Below are 23,739 nucleotides of genomic sequence, written 5' to 3'. Positions count from 1 at the left end.
TTACGAGTGTAAAGTAAATGCAACACAATAACCAGTGTTGGTCAATATACACTTTCAACTATTTACAGTTAGCTTTTAATACTGTACTTTCAGAGTTTCTACCATTTTTGAAAGTCTAACATTAGCTCGGTGTAGTGTGGAACAACATGGACACAGTGTTAATTTTAACGCTATGAGAGTTGATTTAACATTTGTAATTTTGCTGTGTAACTGGTGAATTTGAAACATAGGGGTTGTTGTTTGGCAAAAGTGATGGTACACGCTGCTTGCAGAACATTTCTTTGTGATCTGAAGGAAACAAACTTAAATATATATGTTGCACTCTTATTCACATGCAAGGTGCAATGTGGGGGTTGTGACTTAGTGCAGTACTGAAGTATATGCAATGGCGATTAGAAGGTAGAGTAAATATGAATTATAGCAAATAACATTGACTCCCAGACAAAGAATATATATTTTGTAATAATTTATATTATTACTTATAACCTGAGTGACTGCATCAAGCTGAATTTTATAAAGGTAAAGTGTAGAACAGATGTAAAAAATATCAAATTTCTACAAACAAACATGTGTTGGATAACTTCTTAAGATAAAAAAGTGAAAATTGATTAGTTTCTACAACATTTTCAAAGACCAGTAGAAGTTACCATGCACTCACCACACTCAACATACAGCAATGTTTTGTGTGTGGGTGGGTACAGAGAAATATATTTCAATATTACATTAAAAATAAATGAAATATATCAACATGAATATACAGACATACTAATCATTCCGTGTTGTCCTGCAGGGAAAGATCTGTATATTGCAAGCAAAGAAGTTGTAGATACAGGTAAAAACATCAAGTTTCAGATTACAGGTAACAACTTTGAGGTGAGTTTGATGAAAGCTTCATAGCTAACGTGGCACTTCATCTCTGTCAACGACCAAGGCCACTTGCAGAATAGCAAAGTGCTTCCATTGAGGAATTTTGTGTGTTCATGCAAAGATGGACCATCAAAGATACACTACCGTTCAAAAGTTTGGGGTCACTTAGAAATGTCCTTGTTATTGAAAGAAAAGCACTGTTTTTTTTTTGTCCATTAAAATAACATCAAATTGATCAGAAATACAGTGTAGACATTGTTAATGAAAAAAATGATAAACTTGGATTAGCTAACACAACGTGCCATTGGAACACAGGAGTGATGGTTACTGATAATGGGCCTCTGTACGCCTATGTAGATATTCCATTAAAAATCATCTGTTTCCAGCTACAATAGTCATGTCTACACTGTATTTCTGATCAATTTGATGTTATTTTAATGGACAAAAAATGTGCTTTTCTTTCAAAAACAAGAACATTTCTAAGTGACCCCAAACCTTTGAACGGTAGTGTACTTTCACAACTGTTACTTGCGCGCGGCTGGGCTATTGAGAGAAGGTAGTCACATCAGCATTGTTTTGAGACCTTAAAAATCACTCCTTGTTCTAATTGTAATGGTATATTACTGTAACAAGTAATACAGTAAGCTTACGTTCCAAAGGGGGCTGGTGACTAGTCATGTGACCCTTTACAGTGCACATTGTTATTCTGTTGCATAGCTCTGCTGTAAACATACAACACTACACAGTACTAACCCAAAAACTAATTCAAGCCAATTACATGCAAGAGCAGTACCACTAACCAGGTATTTTTATCACCCATGTAGCTAGCAGGTGACTACCATAGTGTACGTTTTTTGTGACAACTCTTAGGGTATACAGTCTATACTGTATACCACCTGTGTATTCTGAACTGGACCTGAAGGTGGCACTTACTTCCACAGAGCCAATCTTTTTGGAGCGGGGCAGAGGGCACTTCCTGTTGATGTAGATGGGGTCAGACACCAGGGGCCTGAACATCATTAGGGCTGCTCGGTCCGGCTCGTCCCGCTTGGCGTTGGCGGCGGCCGACTCCTCGTCGTTGTCTTCCTTAGACTTCTTCTTTGATCCCTCGTTCTGGAGATGACAGGGATACGATTGGTAGAACATCATGTAAAAGGGAAAAGAAGAATATAGTCCACTTTAATCATGAGAAAAACAAATAAGATGATTTCCCCGAGGTTTGGAAAAAAAGATCTGGAATTCCTGATCAGAAAAACGCACACAATGGAGTTGAAAAAAACTGGATACAGGCCCATTCATGTTTCCTCTAAGAATAACTACTTCCTGTCAAGATGTGAGTAAGCCGAATACTAATATTAAACTACACAACTCACACTCATAAAACAGCTTTTCTATCAACTTTTCCCCCAGTAAGTACATCAGCATTCACCATATGCCACCCTAAAAGTGGTTTCACAGTTCTACAAAGACCTTCATTGTATCTAATGACACAACACATGGTTTCTTCAGAAACTGGGACCCCTTACCTCTCGAGAAGCTGGTCTGTAGCCAAACCCTGAGGGCAGGTTTTTGTCGTCCTCACAGCCTTTGGCTCCCGGGCTGAAATGCAGCTCCACGTGGAAGCGCTCCTCAGATGAAGGGTCCTAGAGTAATGATACAATGGTGCTGGTAATAATAAGGTGGTAGGCGTGTTGGGCCAGTAACCAAAAGGTTACTAGTTTGAATCCCAGAGCCGACAACGTGAAAAAAATATGTTGATGTGCCCTTGAGCCCTAATTTGCTACAGGGTAGATTCTGGCTGTGACCCCAATCTCCGAGGAGAAGTTGGGATGCGCAAAAAAACAAAAACATTTCCAATTCACACATGCGTATAATACACACTTGTACATGTGTGAAATAGGACAAATAATAAGCACCCACCTAACTATTATTATATTAATATTATAATAACCTTGATGTGTTACCCTCAAAAACATACCACAAAACAATTAGAGATGAAAGCGCCTTGCTACCTCTATGACCCATAAAACTGAGCGCCAAAACAACCCATACTATACATGCAACATTATTATGACCACTCACTATGACAACTTCCTCAGTAAATAGACATGAAAGAGATCCATCCTATATCGGCTATGAAAATAAAATCTGGTTCTACTCCAACAATCCCACTTACAGTGGCTGTGTGATGACTCAGCTGGTGTCAGCAGCTATAGCTTCCGGCTGCTAGTTAACATAACCCACAGGCATATACTTGGACCTTACAGTACCTTGTTAGGGTCCTCGTAAAGCATGATTACAATCTGTGTCATGTAGTTCAGCTCGCTGACCACCTTGAGGTACTCCATGGCCCTCTTCCATTGGTCATCTTTGGTCTCCTGGGATATCAGCAACAGTTCAATATGGGATTCAGACATATTTAAGCCATATTAAAGAGCATGTTTCTGGTTAAAATGTGGTTATATTTGGTAGAAAAAAATTATATAAACCCTCCAAAAAAAACGTGACATATCATATTAATACATACACAAGGTTTTGGTGGATTCATGGCCTTTAAAACCGGTTCAATTGATACAATACAGAAATGTAAAAGTACGGAGGCTCAGGACCAATGTTAGAGAGGACTCACGTCACAGAAGGCTCCGTAGCGGAGGATGGAGAGCAGGGAGTGCACGTGGCTCTCACTGGTGAAGTACAGCCTGGTCCTGACATGACGCTCCGGGGACATGACTCCACGGGAATAACTGGACAACACACATGGGACAACTGAAATTGTATTTCATAGGGAGACCAATATGGATACAGCTCTGAGGATGCTGACTGTATTTTTTGTTTTATTTTAACCTTTATTTAACTAGGCAAGTCAGTTAAGAACAAATTCTTGTTTACAATGACGGTCTACACCGGCCAAACCAGGACGACACTGGGCCAATTGTGCGCCGCCCTATGGGACTACCAATCACGGCCGATTGTGATACAGCCTGGATTCGAACCAGGGTGTATGTAGTGATGCCTCTAGCACCGAGATGCAGTGCCTTAGACTGCTGCGCCACTGGAGCCCCATGTTAGAGACATGGAGATGGTGTGTGTCTTACACAGGGTGCAGTTTGTTGACGGTGTCGTCGTCCTGTGTCCTCTGCAGGTCGGAGCGGATCTTGCGAATGAGGGGGGTGCAGTAGCCCTTGGCTATGTCCAGCTTCTCAGGCTGAGAGATACCATACTCCTGACGGGACAGGGGTGTAAAAAATGTTTTTTTAGAACATTGCCATTTCAACAAGAGCATAACAGTGGTCACTAAAACAAATATCCCTTTAACCAAACACCTATTACTAGTCTATCTGGTGACACTACAAGATACAAATCAAACTTTATTTTATTTACATTCGCCGAATAAAACAAGTGTAGACTTTACCGTGAAATGCTTACTTACAAGCCCTTAACCAACAGCGCAGTTCAAGAAGAGTTAAGAAAATATTTACCAAATAAACTATATCTATAAGCAGAATGTAATAGGGGCTGCCACTATTAAATGCTTCAATCACTCCAAACTTCACCACGATGTATGGAGAGTATACTGGTGCTGTACGTCTGCTGTGCATCACTGTAGTGTCTTGGTGAAAAGCGCTAGCTACATAAATGCTAATCCTAAAATCTTTGATCCAAACCTGGAACATACCTGTGGAATGACGATGTCGGCCAGGGCCTTGGACAGGCGGTAGATCTCCATAGTGTTGGACAGGTTGAGGGAGCTGTTGTGCTGCACGTCGTACTTGATGCAGTCGTAGATGTCGGGGATCTTGCTGATGTTGTAGCGGCCGTTCTTCATCCGGAAGTCCTTCTCCAGCTTGGCCCAGCGCCGCAGCATCAGATCCAGAGTCTCGCTATGGTACAATTGGATGTCTAGAAAGTACATTTTTTCCAAATGAACATTACACTATAGGTGCAGGACAAGTTATGATTTTTATTTTTTACTGTTAAAAGGCATACACACAAATACTGCGACTACCACATTTAGATGACAGTTTGACCAAAACATTTCAAAATGTAGTTTAAAAAAATATTAATTAAACAATGGTTTATATTGTGTCTTTCATTCATATCCCAATAACTTTCAGATATTGTGGTAAATATGGCATGTAAAATAATGAATAAGAACTGAGTCAAAACTACTTTACTTAGTAACTGTGAATATCAGTGTAATCCACTTTCATCCGGTACATACATTTATTTTTTGTTGCAATTTTTACCCCCCTTTTTCTCCCCAATTTCATGATTACCATCTTGTCTCATCGCTGCAACTCCCCAATGGGTTCGGGAGAGACGAAGGTCGAGTCATGCGTCCTCTGAAACATGACCCGCCAATCCCTGCTTCTTAACACCTGCTCGCTTAACTAGGAAGCTAGTTGGACCAATGCGACGGAGGAAACACCGTTCAACTGACAACCAGAGTCAGCCTGCAGGTGCCCGGCCCACCACAAGGTGTTGCTAGAGTGCGATGAACCAAGTAAAGCCTTCCCCGACCAAACCTTCCTCTAAGCTACACGATGCTGGGCCCCTTGTACGCCGCCCTATAGGACTCCCGGTCACGGCCGGTTGTGACACAGCATGGGATCGAACCCCATGTTGTAGTGACGCCACAACACCGCGATGCAGTGCCTTAGACCATTCTGCCACTCGGACTGGTACATATATTTCACTGAGTATATGTTACATTAACATTCATGAGTCATCATTACCAAACCCCCTTATTGCTGATGTATTTGCCAATGAGAGGCGTTGAAGCCTCCTGTCGGCCATCTTTGCACTCCCCAGTAGGAGCAGGCCTCCATAGGAATGAATGAAATTCTACAGTATTTCAATTAAGTGGCAAAAACAAATGTAGACATTGTTAAATTAAATTTCTTTAACTTTTAACTTTTTAAAAACAATGATGGGGGAGTACCAAGGTTGAGGCGCGGTAGCTTCAAAACAGAGGCCCCATCAGTCATTTAATGTATATATTTGTGGTCGACAGGTAGTGTTGTACTAGTAACCGAAAGGTTGCTGGATCGAATCCCAAGCTGACAAGATCTGTCGTTCTGCCCCTGAACAAGGCAGTTAATCCACAGTTCCTCGGTAGGCCGTCACTGTAAATAAGAATTTGTTAACTGACTTGCCTAGTTAAAAGCTTCTTCGTGATCTGTGTCCCTTCCACGGGACAGTTGAGCTAATGTAAGCTAATGTGATTAGCATGAGGTTGTAAGTAACAAGAAAATTTCCTAGGACAAAGAAATATCTGATATTGGCAAAGCTTAAATTCTTGTTAATCTAACTGCACTGTCCAATTTACAGTAGCTATTACAGTGAAAGAAAACCATGCTATTGTTTGAGGAGAGCGCACAATTTTGAACATAAAAAGTTATTAATAAACAAATTAGGCATATTTGTGCAGTCTTGATACATTTTGAACAGAAATGTAATGTTCATTGGATCAGTCTAAAACTTTGCACATACACTGCTGCCATCTAGTGGCCAAAATATATATTGCACCTGGGCTGGAATAATACATTATGGCCTTTCTCTTGCATTTCAAAGATGATGGTACAGAAAAAAATACAATTGAACGGTTGTTTTTTTCTTTGTATTATCTTTTACCAGATCTATTGTGTTATATTCTCCTACATTCCTTTCACATTGCCACAAACTTCAAAGTGTTTCCTTTCAAATGGTACAAAGAATATGCATATCCTTGCTTCAGGGCCTGAGCTACAGGCAGTTAGATTTGGGTATGTCATTTCAGGCAAAAATTGAAAAAAAGGGGCAGATCCTTAAGAGGTTTTAAATAAAGGTTCAATTTAAAATAACAAAAATATACATATCGTTGGTCAATACATTGTTGTCTTTTAATTTCATCAAGGTCGAGTGACATATACAGTACCAGTTAAAAGTTTGGACACACCTACTCATTCCAGGGTTTTCCTTTATAAAATGGTTTGGGGGTGCTTTGCTAGTGACACTGATTTATTTAGAATTCAAGGCACACTTAACGAGCATGGCTACCACAGCATTCTGCAGCGATACGCCATCTCAACTGGTTTGCGCTTAGTGGGGACTATCATTTGTTTTTCAACAGGACAATGACCCAACACACCTCCATGCTGGTTGAGAGAATGCCAAGAGTGTGCAAAGCTGTCATCAAGGCAAAAGGTGGCTACTTTGAAGATTCTCAAATATAAAATATATTTTGATTTGTTTAACACTTTTTTGGTTACTACATGATTCCATATGTGTTATTTCATAGTTTTGATGTCTTCACAATTATTCTACAATGTAGAAAATAAAAAAAATGAAGAAAAACACAATAATGAGTAGGTGTGCGAACTTTTGACTGGTACTGTACATTTAGTCAAAATACAGTGACTAACAACCCATTTGTCTATGGAGGGAGTGTTATGGTTAATTCATACTCATTAAGTCGGATATGTCATAGAATCCAAACCAGAATCAAGGTCTCCGTTTCCTCATCCCTCACTAACCTCACATTCAAGCCCGTTGCTCCAAATCAGAGCTCTAACTTTCAATTCAAGCCATTGACTTAGTGACCCACGATAATGACAGGGACCTATGATCCCACTTAATTATGGATTTTAAAATGGGGTTTCAGAGCAAACTTTGGGGAGCATCCCAAATGGCAACTTATTCCCGACAGTGCCTTACGTGTCCTGGTCAAAGCTAGTGCACTAAAGAAGGGAATAGGGTACCATTTGGAACCATCCCTGGAGTTCATTAGTTTCAAATGGGGATCTTCGCTGGAGATATGAGCAGAGTGTTTACCAGCTGACTTGGGGTCCTCCATCCTCTGTCTGATCTGCAGAGTGAGGCTCTGAATGAGAGCGTACACCTTGTCACACGTCTTCACCGGGTTCTTGATCATCTGCATGGACTTGATCAAGGAGGAGCTGGTGGTGGGTGCCAGCTGGGAACAGAAAGACAAAATACTTTGAGCACTAGGAAGGGGGGAAATATTAGGGATGGTGCAGACAAAAGTCACAACGGCCCACAGTCAGAGACAGGGTTTTATACATCTCTGAGCCATGTCAGCTTATGTATCCTGCTTGGACTATTTCATAAGGACAAGAAAAAATGGGTCATTGGACATTTTCAAAAATAATATTTTAGCAAGAACCTATTTACAACAGTAGTACTTATAATAATCAAACGGCAATGTATATTTTATCTCCGAGTGGCTTTCTCCACAGCCCGTACGAGCCACAACTGTCAGACAAAATGGATCGGACAGGACAGAACTTAAGACTGCATCCTTTAGTCCCAACCTTCTCGTAATCTTCGGCAGTGAAGTCCCTATCTCTCTGCAGGATCTCGTGGAGACGGGCCTTGACGCGCTGCTGGCAGCTGCTGAGGGAGTCGCTGTCGCTGTCCAGCAGCCCGTTCATGTTGGCACTCTTCACCATCTGCACCAGGATTGGTGTCAGCTCACCCTCCAGCGCCAGCAGTCCCTGAATGGATGCCACCAGATATATTTACATTTTAGTCATTCAGCAGATGATCCAGAGCGACTTACAGAAGCAATTAGGGTAAAGTGCCTTGCTCAAGGGCACAACGACAGTTTCACATAGCCTGCTCTGGGATTCGAACCAGCAACCTTTTGGTTACTGGCCCAATGCTCTTAACCACTAGGCTATGTATTATAACTTGACTGACTAACGAGACAACATTCTTAAAAGTACATTTCACTCCAAAAAGAAAGTGTGTCAGATGTTTCTATTTAGACGTCAAAAGTAGACTAATATTGAGATAAATCCACATTTCAGATCTGTTGAGTAGATCGAGATACGCCTCAATCCAAAATTAAATGGAAAAAAGGTAAAAAGGTAAGCGCCATTCAATTTCCAGATGTTATTGTGAGATGGTATTTTCCATTTATTTGGGAAGAGGCAAATAGCTGGATCGTCTCAACCAATGGCATGGGACATGGATTTATCTTCACACAATGTTTTTTGGGGGGGGGTTTAAAAACATGAAATGTCTCTTTAAAAACCTGTACTGTCAGACAGACCTTAGCGAAGGCAGCGGCGGTCATCTGAACGCGTCCCTCGTCGGAGGCGTAGATCTTCAGGTCGTGTCTGTAGGTGCTGTGGAGGCGCAGCAGGCCACACCCTGGGAACCCTGCGTAGTCGCCTGGAAAATACCAAATCAGCTTTTACACATCAGTGAGAGTCTGTGAGGACGTCCACTAATTTAACATTAAGGTGGTTCCCATCGCAACCTAAATATGGAACATGAGATGGGTATTGAAGTGGATTGTATTTATCTAGGTTGACAAATCGATTGTAAGTCAGGATTGGGGTCATTTGGGGTATCAGGGAAAAAGATTTGTTATTGTTTCAACTGCTGATTGCCGCTTTAAAAGACTGAGTGGATAGGTTGTTACCTCGTCTATAAAGAGGGAGTGGAGGACAGAGGTTGTTACCTCGTCTATAAAGAGGGAGTGGAGGACAGAGGTTGTTACCTCGTCTATAAAGAGGGAGTGGAGGACAGAGGTTGTTACCTCGTCTATAAAGAGGGAGTGGAGGACAGAGGTTGTTACCTCGTCTATAAAGAGGGAGTGGAGGACAGAGGTTGTTACCTCGTCTATAAAGAGGGAGTGGAGGACAGAGGTTGTTACCTCGTCTATAAAGAGGGAGTGGAGGACAGAGGTTGTTACCTCGTCTATAAAGAGGGAGTGGAGGACAGAGGTTGTTACCTCGTCTATAAAGAGTGAGTGGAGGACAGAGGTTGTTACCTCGTCTATAAAGAGTGAGTGGAGGACAGAGGTTGTTACCTCGTCTATAAAGAGGGAGAGGAGGACAGAGGTTGTTACCTCGTCTATAAAGAGGGAGTGGAGGACAGAGGTTGTTACCTCGTCTATAAAGAGGGAGTGGAGGACAGAGGTTGTTACCTCGTCTATAAAGAGGGAGTGGAGGACAGAGGTTGTTACCTCGTCTATAAAGAGGGAGTGGAGGACAGAGGTTGTTACCTCGTCTATAAAGAGGGAGTGGAGGATAGAGGTTGTTACCTCGTCTATAAAGAGGGAGTGGAGGACAGAGGTTGTTACCTCGTCTATAAAGAGGGAGTGGATAGGTTGTTACCTCGTCTATAAAGAGGGAGTGGAGGATAGAGGTTGTTACCTCGTCTATAAAGAGGGAGTGGAGGACAGAGGTTGTTACCTCGTCTATAAAGAGGGAGTGGAGGATAGAGGTTGTTACCTCGTCTATAAAGAGGGAGTGGAGGATAGAGGTTGTTACCTTGTCCTCCAGGGTACATGCAGCGGAAGGCCCTCCCCAGCTCCTCAGCCTGTACCCTGCCTGCCGGGGTCAGCTCCCCGCCCCACTTCAACACCAGCAGCAGAGAGGGGTCATCCCTACGCACATCTAAAGGGCACAGTAAGCACAGACAACACAGAGAAACACACATATAATGAGTCAGTAAGTCACAGAGAACCACAGACACACACACAAACGCATACAATCAGTTCACAGACTAGAGAAAATGTTATATAAAGTCCACAAGACAGAACAAATCCTACCTTCCTCCTCACTGGATGTTTTGGGGCACCCATGCGGAAGGTACGTCATCTGAACCTTGCGATTGATGCCAGAAAAATGACCATACCTGAAGCAAAACACATTTTGTTGTAAGAGCAGTTTGTTAAATCAAATATTCAATCGTTAGAAACATCTGGGAATGTGCAGTAACACATACATTTCAAGGACTGTTTTCAGTTGTTCAAGTTTTGCTTTGGATTCTTCGATTTCGGAATCGTTGTTCTGTCCGATTTCGACTAGGAGTTGTCTTGCGATATCTAGCACTTCCTGGATTGGAAATAAACAAATGAGATGCAGGTAAGTTGTACTGTACAACATGTGATGAAGCTACAACGTGCAAAGAATAAAAATAGGTTTTGTTTACCTGTAATTGCTTTGGCTTTTTCAACTTTAGTTTTTTGTTTTTATACCCGCCACATTTTTCAAATAGATCAAAAAACCTAAAAGAAAATTATTACAAATAAAGAGGCGATACATTACAGTGGTGAAAACATTCACCAATACTGAATCACCATGTTAACAGTACTGTAGTGTGACAGTAGACCTGTACATTGACTGTGTGGAAGTTTTCAGTTGTTCAAGTGTGTCATGTACCTCTGGTGCCGAACCTCCATTTTCATTTTCTGTTTGGGAGTTCTGTCGCCATGACGAATCACAGCGATAACACACCGTAGCTCCATCCTGAGTTAAGAGTAGCAACAGTTAAAAATATCAACTTACCATATGAGTGGAGTTTAGCCATTTTCTATTCATTGCTGGCTAAATCCTATTGGAGATATACGCTAATCTTTTTTGCTTGATTTAAAATGTATACAATTATGTCAATGGAGGATATGCAGGAACATTTGAGTTATGCACACGGAAGTCAAGTTGGGGCCTAAAAGTGCACCAATTTAAAGCTACATTTGCTATGGCCTAACAGCTATATTCACTACGAACGCGTCATCAAAATGTGTGTAAATACGCACATGGTTCCAGAGGTGGTGGGGACAATGGGGATATCTTCAGCTTCCAGAGGAATGGACCACGGGATGGAAAACTGGGGAGCCAGCTCTCTCATGATGATATTTCTACAGGAGAGGACAGATGATGTTCAGGGACAAAGAAACTTTGGTAACTACTTGAAGATCATTCTTATTACGTGCTATGTCTGACCATTATGAATCTGTATAATAGCGATGGGCATATTTCCCTATCTAGACGATTCAATACGTACATGGATCCAGATGAATGGGCTCCGATACGATACAGGATTGATACGTTTTAGTTTTAAACGATTCAGGGGGGGGAAATCCGGTTTGTTTAGAGAACGAATCGTTGCACTAACATTTGTTGCATAAACACATTCATATTCCATTCTAAATTAAATTCTGCAAAATGGAAGGATTGACTGTTTGGAAGTTTTTAAATAGCTTATTTTCTCCTGATATGCCCATGCAGTTATTGTGATGAAATTATCAACTTTACACTATATATCAAAAGATAACTATATACACTGATTGTTTAAAATAAAACTACCAAAACTATTGCCGATGGTGAACCTGAAGAATCTAAATGAAATCTACTGTAAGCCCGTTCAGCAGAAATAGCCAGATGAGTGGTCTCCGGTAATGTACTTTTATGGTAAAACAATTTAACAGCACATAGATAACAATAACCTATAGCAAATTACATAGGTTGTCACTCAACTAATAAAGCCTAATATCCAACAAGCCATTTTAGCATTTGAAAGCTGAAGGTAATGTGCAGAAGTTCAAGATCAGAACAGGCCGCCACTGATATTACCTCAGTCTGGTCAGCACGAAGCTGGGCACAGTGGAGCAGTTTGACTAGGCTACTGATATTACCTCAGTCTGGTCTGCACGAAGCTGGGCACAGTGCAGCAGTTTGACTAGGCTACTGATATTACCTCAGTCTGGTCTGCACGAAGCTGGGCACAGTGCAGCAGTTTGACTAGGCCACTGATATTACCTCAGTCTGGTCTGCACAAAGCTGGGCACAGTGCAGCAGTTTGACTAGGCCACTGATATTACCTCAGTCTGGTCAGCACGAAGCTGGGCACAGTGCAGCAGTTTGACTAGGCCACTGATATTACCTCAGTCTGGTCAGCACGAAGCTGGGCACAGTGCAGCAGTTTGACTAGGCCACTGATATTACCTCAGTCTGGTCAGCACGAAGCTGGGCACAGTGCAGCAGTTTGACTAGGCTACTGATATTACCTCAGTCTGGTCTGCACGAAGCTGGGCACAGTGCAGCAGTTTGACTAGGCCACTGATATTACCTCAGTCTGGTCAGCACGAAGCTGGGCACAGTGCAGCAGTTTGACTAGGCTACTGATATTACCTCAGTCTGGTCAGCACGAAGCTGGGCACAGTGCAGCAGTTTGACTAGGCTACTGATATTACCTCAGTCTGGTCAGCACGAAGCTGGACACAGTGCAGCAGTTTGACTAGGCTACTGATATTACCTCAGTCTGGTCAGCACGAAGCTGGGCACAGTGCAGCAGTTTGACTAGGCCACTGATATTACCTGGGTTTCAGCACACAAAATGACTTGTAGATCAATGATTGTCAACACAGTTACATGCTTAGTTCGACACTGATGTGTATCAGTTGTTACAAAATATTAGGTAATTTCAGTAGAAATTAAGTAATATGAGCAAAAAATATTTATAATTAAACCAGCGATTCGTAACGTTTGATTAACGTTAGATTTTTCTGACCGATGCATGCTACATTTGGTTCGGTTTGGGGTCCCCGGAAACATTAGAAATCGGGAACCGATGGGAATCGTTACATCCTGCTGTATAATAAAGCACAAGAGTGTGTGATATACAGTGAACAGTATCTCTCCTTACATAGTTTCATAATACTCTCTCTCCATCCTGTCTATAAAGCAATAGAAGCACTCATCTATCACTCCAGTGTTTAATTGCTATATTGTAATTATTTCACCACAATGGCCTATATATTGCCTTACATCCCTTATCCTACCTCATTTGCACACACTGTATATAGACTTTTTCTATTGTATTATTGACTGTATGTTTGTTTATTCCATGAGTAACTCTGTGTTGTTGTTTGTGTCGCACTGCTTTGCTTTATCTTGGCCAGGTTGCAGTTGTAAATGAGAACTTGTTCTCAACTAGCCTACCTGGTTAAATAAAGGTGAAATAAATAAATAAATATAAAAACAATGACACTGGTGATCTAAGATGCTCCACAAACTATTGAATGCATCTCACAGCCAACGGTTCGGTCCAGGTAGCCTTGTGGTTAGAGCTTTGGGACAGTAACCGAAAGGTTGCTAGATCGAATCCCCGAGCTGACAAGGTAAAAATCTGTTGTTCTGCCCCTAAACAAGACACTTAACCCAACTGTTCCTAGGCTATCATTGTAAATAAGAATTTGTTTTTATCTGACTTGCCTAGTTAAACAAAGTATATATATATATTTATCTTTGTTTAACTAGGCAAGTATATAACTAGGCAATATATATATATATATATACATACACACACACACACACACACACACACACACACACACACACACACAGTTGAAGTCTGAAGTTTACATACACTGAGGTTGGAGTCATTAAAACTCATTTTTCAACCACTCCCCAAATGTCTGTGTAAACAAACTATAGTTTTGGCAAGTCGGTTAGGACATCTACTTTGTGCATGACACAAGTCATTTTCCCAACAATTATTTACAGACAGATTATTTCACTTATAATTCAATGTATCACAATTCCAGTGGGTCAGAAGTTTACATACACTAAGTTGACTGTGCCTTTAAACAGCTTGGAATATTCAAAGAAATTATGTCATGGCTTTAGAAGCTTCTGAGGAGACACGTTCTGTCTCCTAGAGATGAATGTACTCTGGTGCGAAAGTGCAAATCAATCCCAGATTGATTGGAGGAAACAGGTGCAAAAGTATCTATATCCACAGTAAAACGAGTCCTATATCGACACAACCTGAAAGGCCGCTCAGCAAGGAAGAAACCACTGGTCCAAAACCGCCAAAAAAAAGCCAGACTACGGTTTGCAACTGCACATGGGGAAAAAGATTGTACTTTTTGGAGAAATGTCCTCTGGTCTGATTAAACAAAAATAGAACCGTTTGGCCATAATGACCATCGTTATGTTTGGAGGAAAAAGGGGAGGCTTGCAAGTCGAAGGACACCATCCCAACCGTGAAGCACAGGGATGGCAGCATTATGTTGTGGGGGTGCTTTGCTGCAGGAGGGACTGGTGCACTTCACAAAATAGATGGCATCATGAGGGTGGACTATTATGTGGATATATTGAAGCAACATCTCAAGACATCAGTCAGAAAGTTTAAGCTTGGTCGCAAATGGGTCTTCCAAATGGACAATGACCCCAAGCAGACTTCCAAAGTTGTGGCAAAATGGCAAAGTCAAGGTATTGGAGTGGCCATCACAAAGTCCTGACCTCCAAATTATAGAACATTTGTGGGCAGAACTAAAAAAGCGTGTGCGAGCAAGGAGGCCTACAAACCTGACTCGGTTACACCAGCTCTGTCAGGAGGAATGGGCCAAAATTCACCCAACTTATTGTGGGAAGCTTGTGGAAGGCTACCCGAAATGTTTGACCAAAGTTAAACACTTTTTAAAGCAATGCTACCGAATACTGTAAAATTCTGACCCACTGGGAATGTGATGAAAGAAATAAAAGCTGAAATAAATCATTCTCTCTACTATTATTCTGACATTTCACATTCTTAAAATAAAGTAGTGATCCTAACTGACCTAAAACAGGGAATTTTTACTACGATTAAATGTCAGGAATTGTGAAAAACTGAGTTTAAATGTATTTGGCTAAGGTGTATGTAAACATCCGACTTCAACTGTGTATATATATAAAATAACATTAAAAAAAAAAACAACTTCAGTGTTTTTATAAGGCAACATATGACATATGAAGCGTTTTCCATCTAAAGTATTACATAACCTATTTCATTCATTTAGGAATACCCATAACTAATTATTTACCACATTTCAAAATGATCATTTGCAAACTGTAAAATGAACAATTTTAGCAACAATAATTTGTCATTTTCTTTCTCCAAAATGTGGATTCTGACCCCAGTATTTTTGCACAGTCGTCATAATACTTCATGGAGTTCTTCACGAAGCTGAAGCCGTTGACGTCGCACACGTACGACTGGCCGTTGGCACGTAGCAAGTCGAAACCACAGACAGTTTGCTGTCAAGAGAAAGGAGAAGTGAAAAATGAGAATCCGAGCTTCCCGAGATCTGACATTTAAACCTCACTATCTAAAGTTGCAAGCATGCCTTTATGGTTCACTGGTAAGGCAGATACGGGAACTGAAACCTATCGTCATTGAAAGCAGTTTATTGTACACAGTATCAAAAAATATTAAAATACATTATTTGATTAATCAGATGGAATGCACATTATTGGGCCATAATTGAAAACAGACGTAATGTCTTGATATACTTTGATATTTCTGATAATGTGTTACAATTTGGGCACTACGTTCTATTTAGTCTCTAGAGAACTTGGATACTTAGGGCACTTCTACTTTGTGTTTCCTAGCATTTAGGCCACTTGTCTCTCTTTAGACAACCCCAATCACCTTTGCTCGGTCCATTCCACAGGGCTGTCCAACTTAATCAAGTCAGACTAGGGATAATGAGTCAAGTCCCTGGCTTTGTCCTAAATGGTACCTTATTCCTTACACAGTACACCACTTTGTACCAGAGCACTGACCCTCTGATCCAAAGTAGTGCACTATGTAGGGAATAAGGTGCCATTTAGGACACACCCACAGTCTTGGCCTAGCTTAAGGTCATGGTTGCTAGCGTGTTGTCCCTGATTACCGGTTGCTAGTGTGTTGTCATTGGTTACCGGTTGCTAGCGTGTTGTCCCTGGTTACCTTGAAGGCCAGACAGACCTTCCAGGCGATGAGCTTCTCGCGGGCGTTGAGGATGACAGGGTAGCGCACCTCCTTGCCTTCACTGTCCCGCTCCACCTTGCCGTCCAGGGCCGGGGACTTCCTAGCCTCCGCGTGGGCATAGTCCGGCCCCACTGTGTACACCTAAGGACCAAGCCCACCCCACACACAGACACCGCCCCCCACACACACCCACAAAATTATGGTTACCTATCCAGCATTAAAAAAATAATAATTCTATTCCACTTCCATTGTTCTCTGAGAGTAGGGGCTCTGGTCAAAAGTAGTGCACTGCATAGGGTGCAATTCGGGACACAGCCTGACTGTGGTGCTCAAAGCAAAGACCATGGACATACACACTGAAATACTGCAAAGTAAATATAAATGAGCATTTTTAGCTGCCCTATTTCATCTGGTCCCAGATAGTAAATATAGCTTGTCCCAAGTGGTACCCTATGGGCCCTTTTGGAACGTAGACATAATATGCGGTTTTAGCTAGATCCCTTTTCAGCTGAGCCCATGAGATAAGCAGAATGATATATATACTGCTGGATTGGAGCTCTCCTATTTCGGCGGACTCCGCAGTCTAGACTTGCACAGTCACTCTCCTCTCATCATTTTTGAAACCGAGACAGTCTTCCACGAGGCATAACACATAAATCCTATTATGTTGTTCTTTAAGGCAAATATTGACTCTAAATTCACCCCTGAGGATGCCATACATTTTAGACAGAATGGAAAACACTGAAGTAAACATGTTTAACACTTGTTTATCACAAACGGATGTTGGCTAATGGGATGTACCTTCACATCAGTTCCATCCGTTGGCATGAACTCTTCATAAATGTAGGATCCAGTTTTTCGCACATTGCTCTCGGGCGAATAAACACTACTTCTGCTTCCAATCTAGAGGGAAGATCGGGTGGAGAGAAATGACATGGAAAGCCATGAATGCTGTACCGTGGCTTATACAGTCTCCAGCTAGACTTGCATGGTATTAGAGGCTCTAGCTAGCCATGCATGGTATTAGAGGCTCTAGCTAGCATTGCATGGTATTAGAGGCTCTAGCTAGCATTGCATGGTATTAGAGGCTCTAGCTAGCCTTGCATGGTGTTAGAGGCTCTAGCTAGCCTTGCATGGTGTTAGAGGCTCTAGCTAGCCTTGCATGGTATTAGAGGCTCTAGCTAGCCTTGCATGGTATTAGAGGCTCTAGCTAGCCTTGCATGGTATTAGTGGCTTGTACAGGCTCTAGCAGGCTCTAGTTAGTATTACATGGTATTAGGGGCTTGTTAACACTGTAGAAATGTTGCTAGAGCACTGAGTTATGGCCTTAGTTAGGAATGTTGACAGCTAATTGTGTGTATGTGTGTGTGTGTGTATTACATGACCAAGAGTATGTGGACACCTGCTCATCGAACATCTCATTCCAAAATCATGGGCATTAATATGGAGTTGGTCCCCCCTTTGCTGCTATAACAGCCTCCACTCTTCTGGGAAGGCTTTCCACTAGATGTCTGAACATTGCTGTGGGGACTTGCTTCCATTCAGCCACAAGAGCATTAGTGAGGTCGGGCACTGCTGTTGGGCGATTAGTCCTGGCTCGCAGTCAGCGTTCCAATTCATCCCAAAGGTGTTTGATGGGGTTGAGGTCAATGCAGTCAAGTTCTTCCACACTGATCTTGACAAACCATTTCTGTATGGACCTCGCTTTGTGCACGGTGGCATTGTCATGCTGAAACAGGAAAGGGCCTTCCCCAAACTGTTGCCACAAAGCTGGAAGCACAGAATCATCTAGAATGTCATTGTATGCTGTAGCGTTAAGATTTCCCTTCCCTGGAGCTAAGGGGCTTAGCCCGAAAAACAGCCCCAGACCATTATTACTCCAACACCAAACTTTAGTTGGCTCTATGCATTGGGGCAGGTAGCGTTCTCCTGGCATCTGCCAAACGCAGATTCGTCCGTCAGACTGCCAGATGGTGAAGCGTGATTCATCACTCCAGAGAACGAGTTTTCACTGCTCCAGAGTCCAATAGCATTGAGCTTTACACCATTCCGCTTGAGTTAGCGCATGGTGATCTTAGGGTTGTGTGTGGCTGCTTGGCCATGGAAACCCATTTCATGAAGCTCCCAACGAACAGTTATTGTGCTGAAGTTGCTTCCAGAGGCAGTTTGGAACTTGGTAATGACTGATTCAACAGACAGACGATTTAAAAAAAAATATATATATTCTTCAGTACTCGGTCCCGTTCTGTAAGCTTGTGTGGCCTATCACTTCGCGACTGAGCCATTGTTGCGCCTAGACGTTTTCACTTCACAATAGCAGCACTTACAGTTGACTGGGGCAGCTCTAGCAGGGCAGAAATTTGACAAACTGACTTGTTGGAAAGGTGGCATCCTTTGACTGTGCCTCATTGAAAGTCACTGAGCTCTTCAGTAAGGCCATTTTACTGCCAATGGTGGTCTATGGAGATTGCATGGCTGTGTGCTCGATTTCATACACCTGTCAGCAACGGGTGTGGCTGAAATAGCCGAATCAACTAATTTGAAGAGGTGTCCACATACTTATAGTGTGTGTGTGCGATATATATATAGGGCCTATTAGTGTATGGATGGATGTCATGACCTTTTGTGTGCATCCTAACCTTGCGGAAGAGCCTCTGGCTGCCCCCTCCTGCCGACGTGGGGTAATAGATGTAGACATTGTGGTCCTCGGCGCTCACAGGCTTCTCCACAAAGGGCTTCTGGAACACTTCACCGTTCACCTCCACGTGGTCCTCCCCCTCCACCAGGTTACACTCTGGACAGAGACGGCACATACAGCTGGTTATCTATGGGATGAGCAGGTCTTGATCTTCATTCAGAACCCTTAGCAGCAACTCTTTACATACAACAGTGGTCACTAACCCTGGTCAAAGAGATATACCCTGTGCAGCCATTTAATAGTCCAGCACAAAACCAACCAATTCTGCAGCCTGGTCCCAGATCTGTTTGTGCTGGTGTTAGTACAGTGTTTCTATGGTGTCTGCGTCACAGAAGAGTTGTTACCATAGCCTCTTTTACGGCTGCTCTTTAATTATTTGTTACTTTTATTTCTTCTTCTTATTTTTTAGTTTTTAGGTATTTATATTTTTAACTGCATTGTTGGTTTAGGGCGCTTGTAAGTAAGCATTTCACTGTATTCGGCACATGTGACAAATAACATTTGATTAGAATTTTACAACCTGTCATTCAAATAACAATTGTATCATTGTCATCCACTCTCTGTTCAAATCACTTGATAGAATCCGTCTAAAAAAAATTGAATTACAATAAAGAGAGCAGAAGAGAGCAGAAAGAGACGAGAAATTCTGCACATCCGGTAAATATCTAAAACAATGGTTGATAACCCCTGACAATGAGAGTATTTTAGACGGATTCTTTCACCCGATTTGAGCGGAGAGTGGATGAATGATGCAATTGTTATTTGAATGGCAGGTGGTAAAACAGGCTATGGTAACCACTATTCTGGGATGCAAACACCGTAGTAACGGAGATGAGAGAAACAGATAGAGATAGAAAATGGACAAAAACAGAAGTTTTCTTGGATGTCCTGACAGTTCATAGGCATCTTGCGGTGCGGCAGAATTTCATACATTGATGCTTTTCTCCCTATATAATCCGGCTTTATCCAACAGAAAAGGGAAACTCTAATCTTCTTATGCCAGGACAGTGTTTCTATTAGGATTTTAGTTTAGCAGCGGAGGCAAAGTGTTTGTTGGGGGGGGGGGGGGTACTGAGAAGGTCACTTCTGGTGACTTTTTAAAAAGGTCATTCTGCTTTAAAATGAATGAAAATTAAATTATGCTGTCAACCATCTGAAATATAATGCTCCCTTTAAAAGCATTATAACCTGTTGCCCAACTGACACAGCATAGCGGCTTTAAATACATCGGCTAAAGCATAGGGTTGCCCATCTGCATGTGCCTCACTGAAAACCCCCAAAAACAGCACAGTCACTTAACTGCTAAATTAAAATGGGGCCAGATGGTTTCTCACCTATACACCTAATAAAATCCTCCATGGCAGTGACTATGTATGAGTAAAGTACCTGTGACCCCACTGGCTAGGACACAACCCGACTTTGGGAGGGAAGGTTTCTCCGTTTGCACAGAGGCTTATCTGCTAGATTCCACAGCAGTCGTCACTCACAGCCACTTTACTGCTGCGTGCCTGAAAAGGCCTGTTCCAACGGGAAAAACTAAGTGGACGTGGCAGACTTGCAATCTGATATTTAATTTACGAATTGGTTGATGTTATGGTAAGGTTTCGTATCAGGCTAATAGGCCTATTAACAGGATGCTGGTCTGAAAAGTCCCCTTAGTGTTCTGACACAATGGGCGGGGTGTTTAAGTTCACTTGACGAATGCCCATTGGCCGTTCTAAATAGGCCTTCTCAACATCCTCTGGTAAATACATGGAATCCTACACAGTTTATTTCAATAAATATGAACGTAGAGATGAAACATGGAATTGTAGTAGAGATTCCATTCCATAGAAAGGAAAAGAAACACCACAGTATATCCCATTTATCACAATGGAAGCCAAGAGTCAGAGAGGTCAAAGCAGACAGCTGTCATGTCAACAGATGGCCTCCTTATATTGGCCACCCATACTAGAGAACCAGTAGAGAAAAACAGGGAAAGAGAGGAGAGCGAGAAAGACAGAGGAGACAGAAGGACTAGTCTACAGTACATAATCCTGGAAAAGGGAGAGCAAGAGCGAGTGTGAGAGAGCGAGAGCGGGAGAGCAAGTGGGAGAGAGGGAACGTGGCAGAGAGAGATTGAAACACCAGCGTGAGTGGGTGTATAATCACTAAGCAGTGCAGAGCTGAGACAGGACTGAGACAGGAAGCAGGTCTCCCAGGCCTAGTGGTGCTCCAGTTTTACTCCTTAGAGCAGGGGGTGGATGGGAACGAGACAGCTGCTAACACACACGGTTCACTGCAGCTACATTACACAGCTGAGCCTATAGGCCTATCTGAACATTTTCATTTTAATGAACACAACCCTGTGTACCAGGACTGGATTAGACCTGATGCCCATTCAAACATTGTGTGGTAGCCATTCAAACAACAATGAGGCATCAAATCTAGACAATGAGGCATCCTGAATGATCAATGGTCTGTGTTGATGACGTACACTCTGGAAAGGCTCTACCATCAAAAGGAATGAGCTAAATTTAAGCCGTAGGTGAATGGCCTTTATTTGCCAACAGCAACAGATGTGGTGTGAACAGGTCTACCCAGCCGTAGCTCATATTCCTATTGGATTTGAACATGACGGTGGGGGTTCATTTCAGATGCCAAATGGCTGCATTGTCCTTTAGAACAGGATTGTTTCCGCTAAAACAGTATTGTTTCCCCATCTGTTTCACAGTCATGGCTAGTTGCCATTTTAAGACTGAAATGTAAAAGAGTTTTATCCCTGTAACCTTTCTACATGCCAGTAATCTTGTGTTTGCAGCAATCTAAAGGACGAGAGAGAAATTTAAGCAGTCCTGATTGATTCCATTCCAGATACAACAGATTTGAAAATGTAAAAAATTAGTTTGTATATTGAGCTCTGTCAAAATCATGCCAGTAGACATGGAGGAAAAAAAGGGGACATATTGGACTAGACAAATAACATCACTGGCTAGGTTTTCCATGCAAATATTCTAAATTCTACATAAAGACAATATGCACGTTTCCCCACCAGCGGTGTTTCCACCAAACGGACTCGTTGAGGATAGAAATTAGTGCGTGATGAAAGTAGTGCACAGAAAATGTACTTTTTCGCTTAACTTTTAACATACAGAATAAAAATCTATAGGTCAATGTGTTTTCATCACATTTTCAACTCTACTGATAGTTTTGTCACAAAAAACTGTTGCGTTGAATAGCAAAGGTGCCTCCTCTGGTCTTGGCACTCTAGCCAACAGCTTGCCGATATAGTGCGGTAGGATGTGTGGGTAGGCTAGTCTACATGATGAGATTATTATGGATAAGTGGTTATTTTATCAATATTTGAGCATAAAGGCATTTCCGCCACCATTTCTCACATAATTCAATTTACAGACACAAAAAGATCCAACCATTTTGAACAAACAATTTATCTGTTGTCATTTATAGAATTGTGCCGAAACATCCTTTTTCTATCACAGCTGTCATAGTTTCCTTTCCACACGGTTGAACTTTACTTGCATAACAACTGTGGATGGAAACGTGGTTCGTGAGGAAATCTTTGGACACAATTTCTGTTTGGATTATCATAAGAATAAACTACAACAAAAGAACTATGGCACAAGCAGTGCAACAAGATGTTTACAGTCTAACGTGAGGTGCTGGGCAGAAATCAAATGGAGAATAACACAATGGCCTAAACACTGATCTGACAGTGATTCATAATGTTATATTCCTATACTGAAACACTTTTTTGTCACCATCATTAAGGTATACAGAGGCGCATTTGAGAACGTGCCCCATATTCTATGAATAAACTTAAAGGGACATTACACTTCAAAGCTTGTCTGATGTTTGCAAACCTCAAGCCTGTTCTTCTGTTGAGGTAAGTCCACATTACAGGCCATCCCTTTTGTAGATCCAGCTATATGCCACAATACCAAGATGAATGGAAAAGAGAAGCACCATTTGATGTAAAGATTAGCTGTGCTCATCTTTTCCATTAATCTTTGGGTTTGAGGCATAGCTGGATCTATATACAGTGGGGGAGAACAAGTATTTGATACACTGCGGATTTTGCAGGTTTTCCTACTTACAAAGCATGTAGAGGTCTGTAATTTTTATCATAGGTACACTTCAACTGTGAGAGACGGAATCTAAAACAAAAATCCAGAAAATCACATTGTATGATTTTTTAAGTAATTAATTTGCATTTCATTGCATGACATAAGTATTTGATCACCTACCAACAAGTAAGAATTCCGGCTCTCACAGACCTGTTAGTTTTTTCATTACCTGTATAAAAGACACCTGTCCACACACTCAATCAAACAGACTACAACCTCTCCACAATGGCCAAGACCAGAGAGCTGTGTAAGGACATCAGGGATAAAATTGTAGACCTGCACAAGGCTGGGATGGGCTACAGGACAATAGGCAAGCAGCTTGGTGAGAAGGCAACAACTGTTGGCGCAATTATTAGAAAATGTAAGAAGTTCAAGATGACGGTCAATCACCCTCGGTCTGGGGCTCCATGCAAGATCTCACCTCGTGGGGCATCAATGATCATGAGGAAGGTGAGGGATCAGCCCAGAACTACACGGCAGGACCTGGTCAATGACCTGAAGAGAGCTGGGACCACAGTC

At 42.0% G+C, this 23,739-nt stretch overlaps 1 protein-coding gene across 4 annotated transcripts in view; it reads right to left on the bottom strand.

Moving 5' to 3' along the window:
• ppip5k2 (diphosphoinositol pentakisphosphate kinase 2) overlaps positions 1–23,739 on the bottom strand; it is a 67,690-nt gene that overhangs the window by 29,608 nt on the left and 14,343 nt on the right. For all 4 annotated transcript variants that reach the window (XM_071351382.1, XM_071351383.1, XM_071351384.1 and 1 more), the window contains exons 6-24: positions 19,038–19,192; positions 17,200–17,301; positions 16,378–16,539; positions 15,562–15,683; positions 11,420–11,521; positions 11,046–11,132; positions 10,816–10,891; positions 10,609–10,718; positions 10,433–10,518; positions 10,152–10,277; positions 8,924–9,045; positions 8,181–8,363; positions 7,681–7,822; positions 4,544–4,767; positions 3,963–4,090; positions 3,497–3,611; positions 3,138–3,245; positions 2,394–2,510; positions 1,801–1,980 (exon numbers count right to left, since the gene is read on the bottom strand). In XM_071351382.1, the coding sequence (XP_071207483.1) occupies positions 1,801–1,980; positions 2,394–2,510; positions 3,138–3,245; positions 3,497–3,611; positions 3,963–4,090; positions 4,544–4,767; positions 7,681–7,822; positions 8,181–8,363; positions 8,924–9,045; positions 10,152–10,277; positions 10,433–10,518; positions 10,609–10,718; positions 10,816–10,891; positions 11,046–11,132; positions 11,420–11,521; positions 15,562–15,683; positions 16,378–16,539; positions 17,200–17,301; positions 19,038–19,192 (2,447 nt within the window). The remainder of the gene's footprint in view (positions 1–1,800; positions 1,981–2,393; positions 2,511–3,137; positions 3,246–3,496; positions 3,612–3,962; positions 4,091–4,543; positions 4,768–7,680; positions 7,823–8,180; positions 8,364–8,923; positions 9,046–10,151; positions 10,278–10,432; positions 10,519–10,608; positions 10,719–10,815; positions 10,892–11,045; positions 11,133–11,419; positions 11,522–15,561; positions 15,684–16,377; positions 16,540–17,199; positions 17,302–19,037; positions 19,193–23,739) is intronic.

The sequence above is a fragment of the Salvelinus alpinus genome, chromosome 18 (genome assembly GCF_045679555.1).
Source record: "Salvelinus alpinus chromosome 18, SLU_Salpinus.1, whole genome shotgun sequence".
In the NCBI taxonomy this organism is placed as follows: Eukaryota; Metazoa; Chordata; class Actinopteri; order Salmoniformes; family Salmonidae; genus Salvelinus; species Salvelinus alpinus.
The sequence above is the reverse complement of the archived record's forward strand: the minus strand, read 5'-3'. Positions and strand labels throughout refer to the sequence as shown.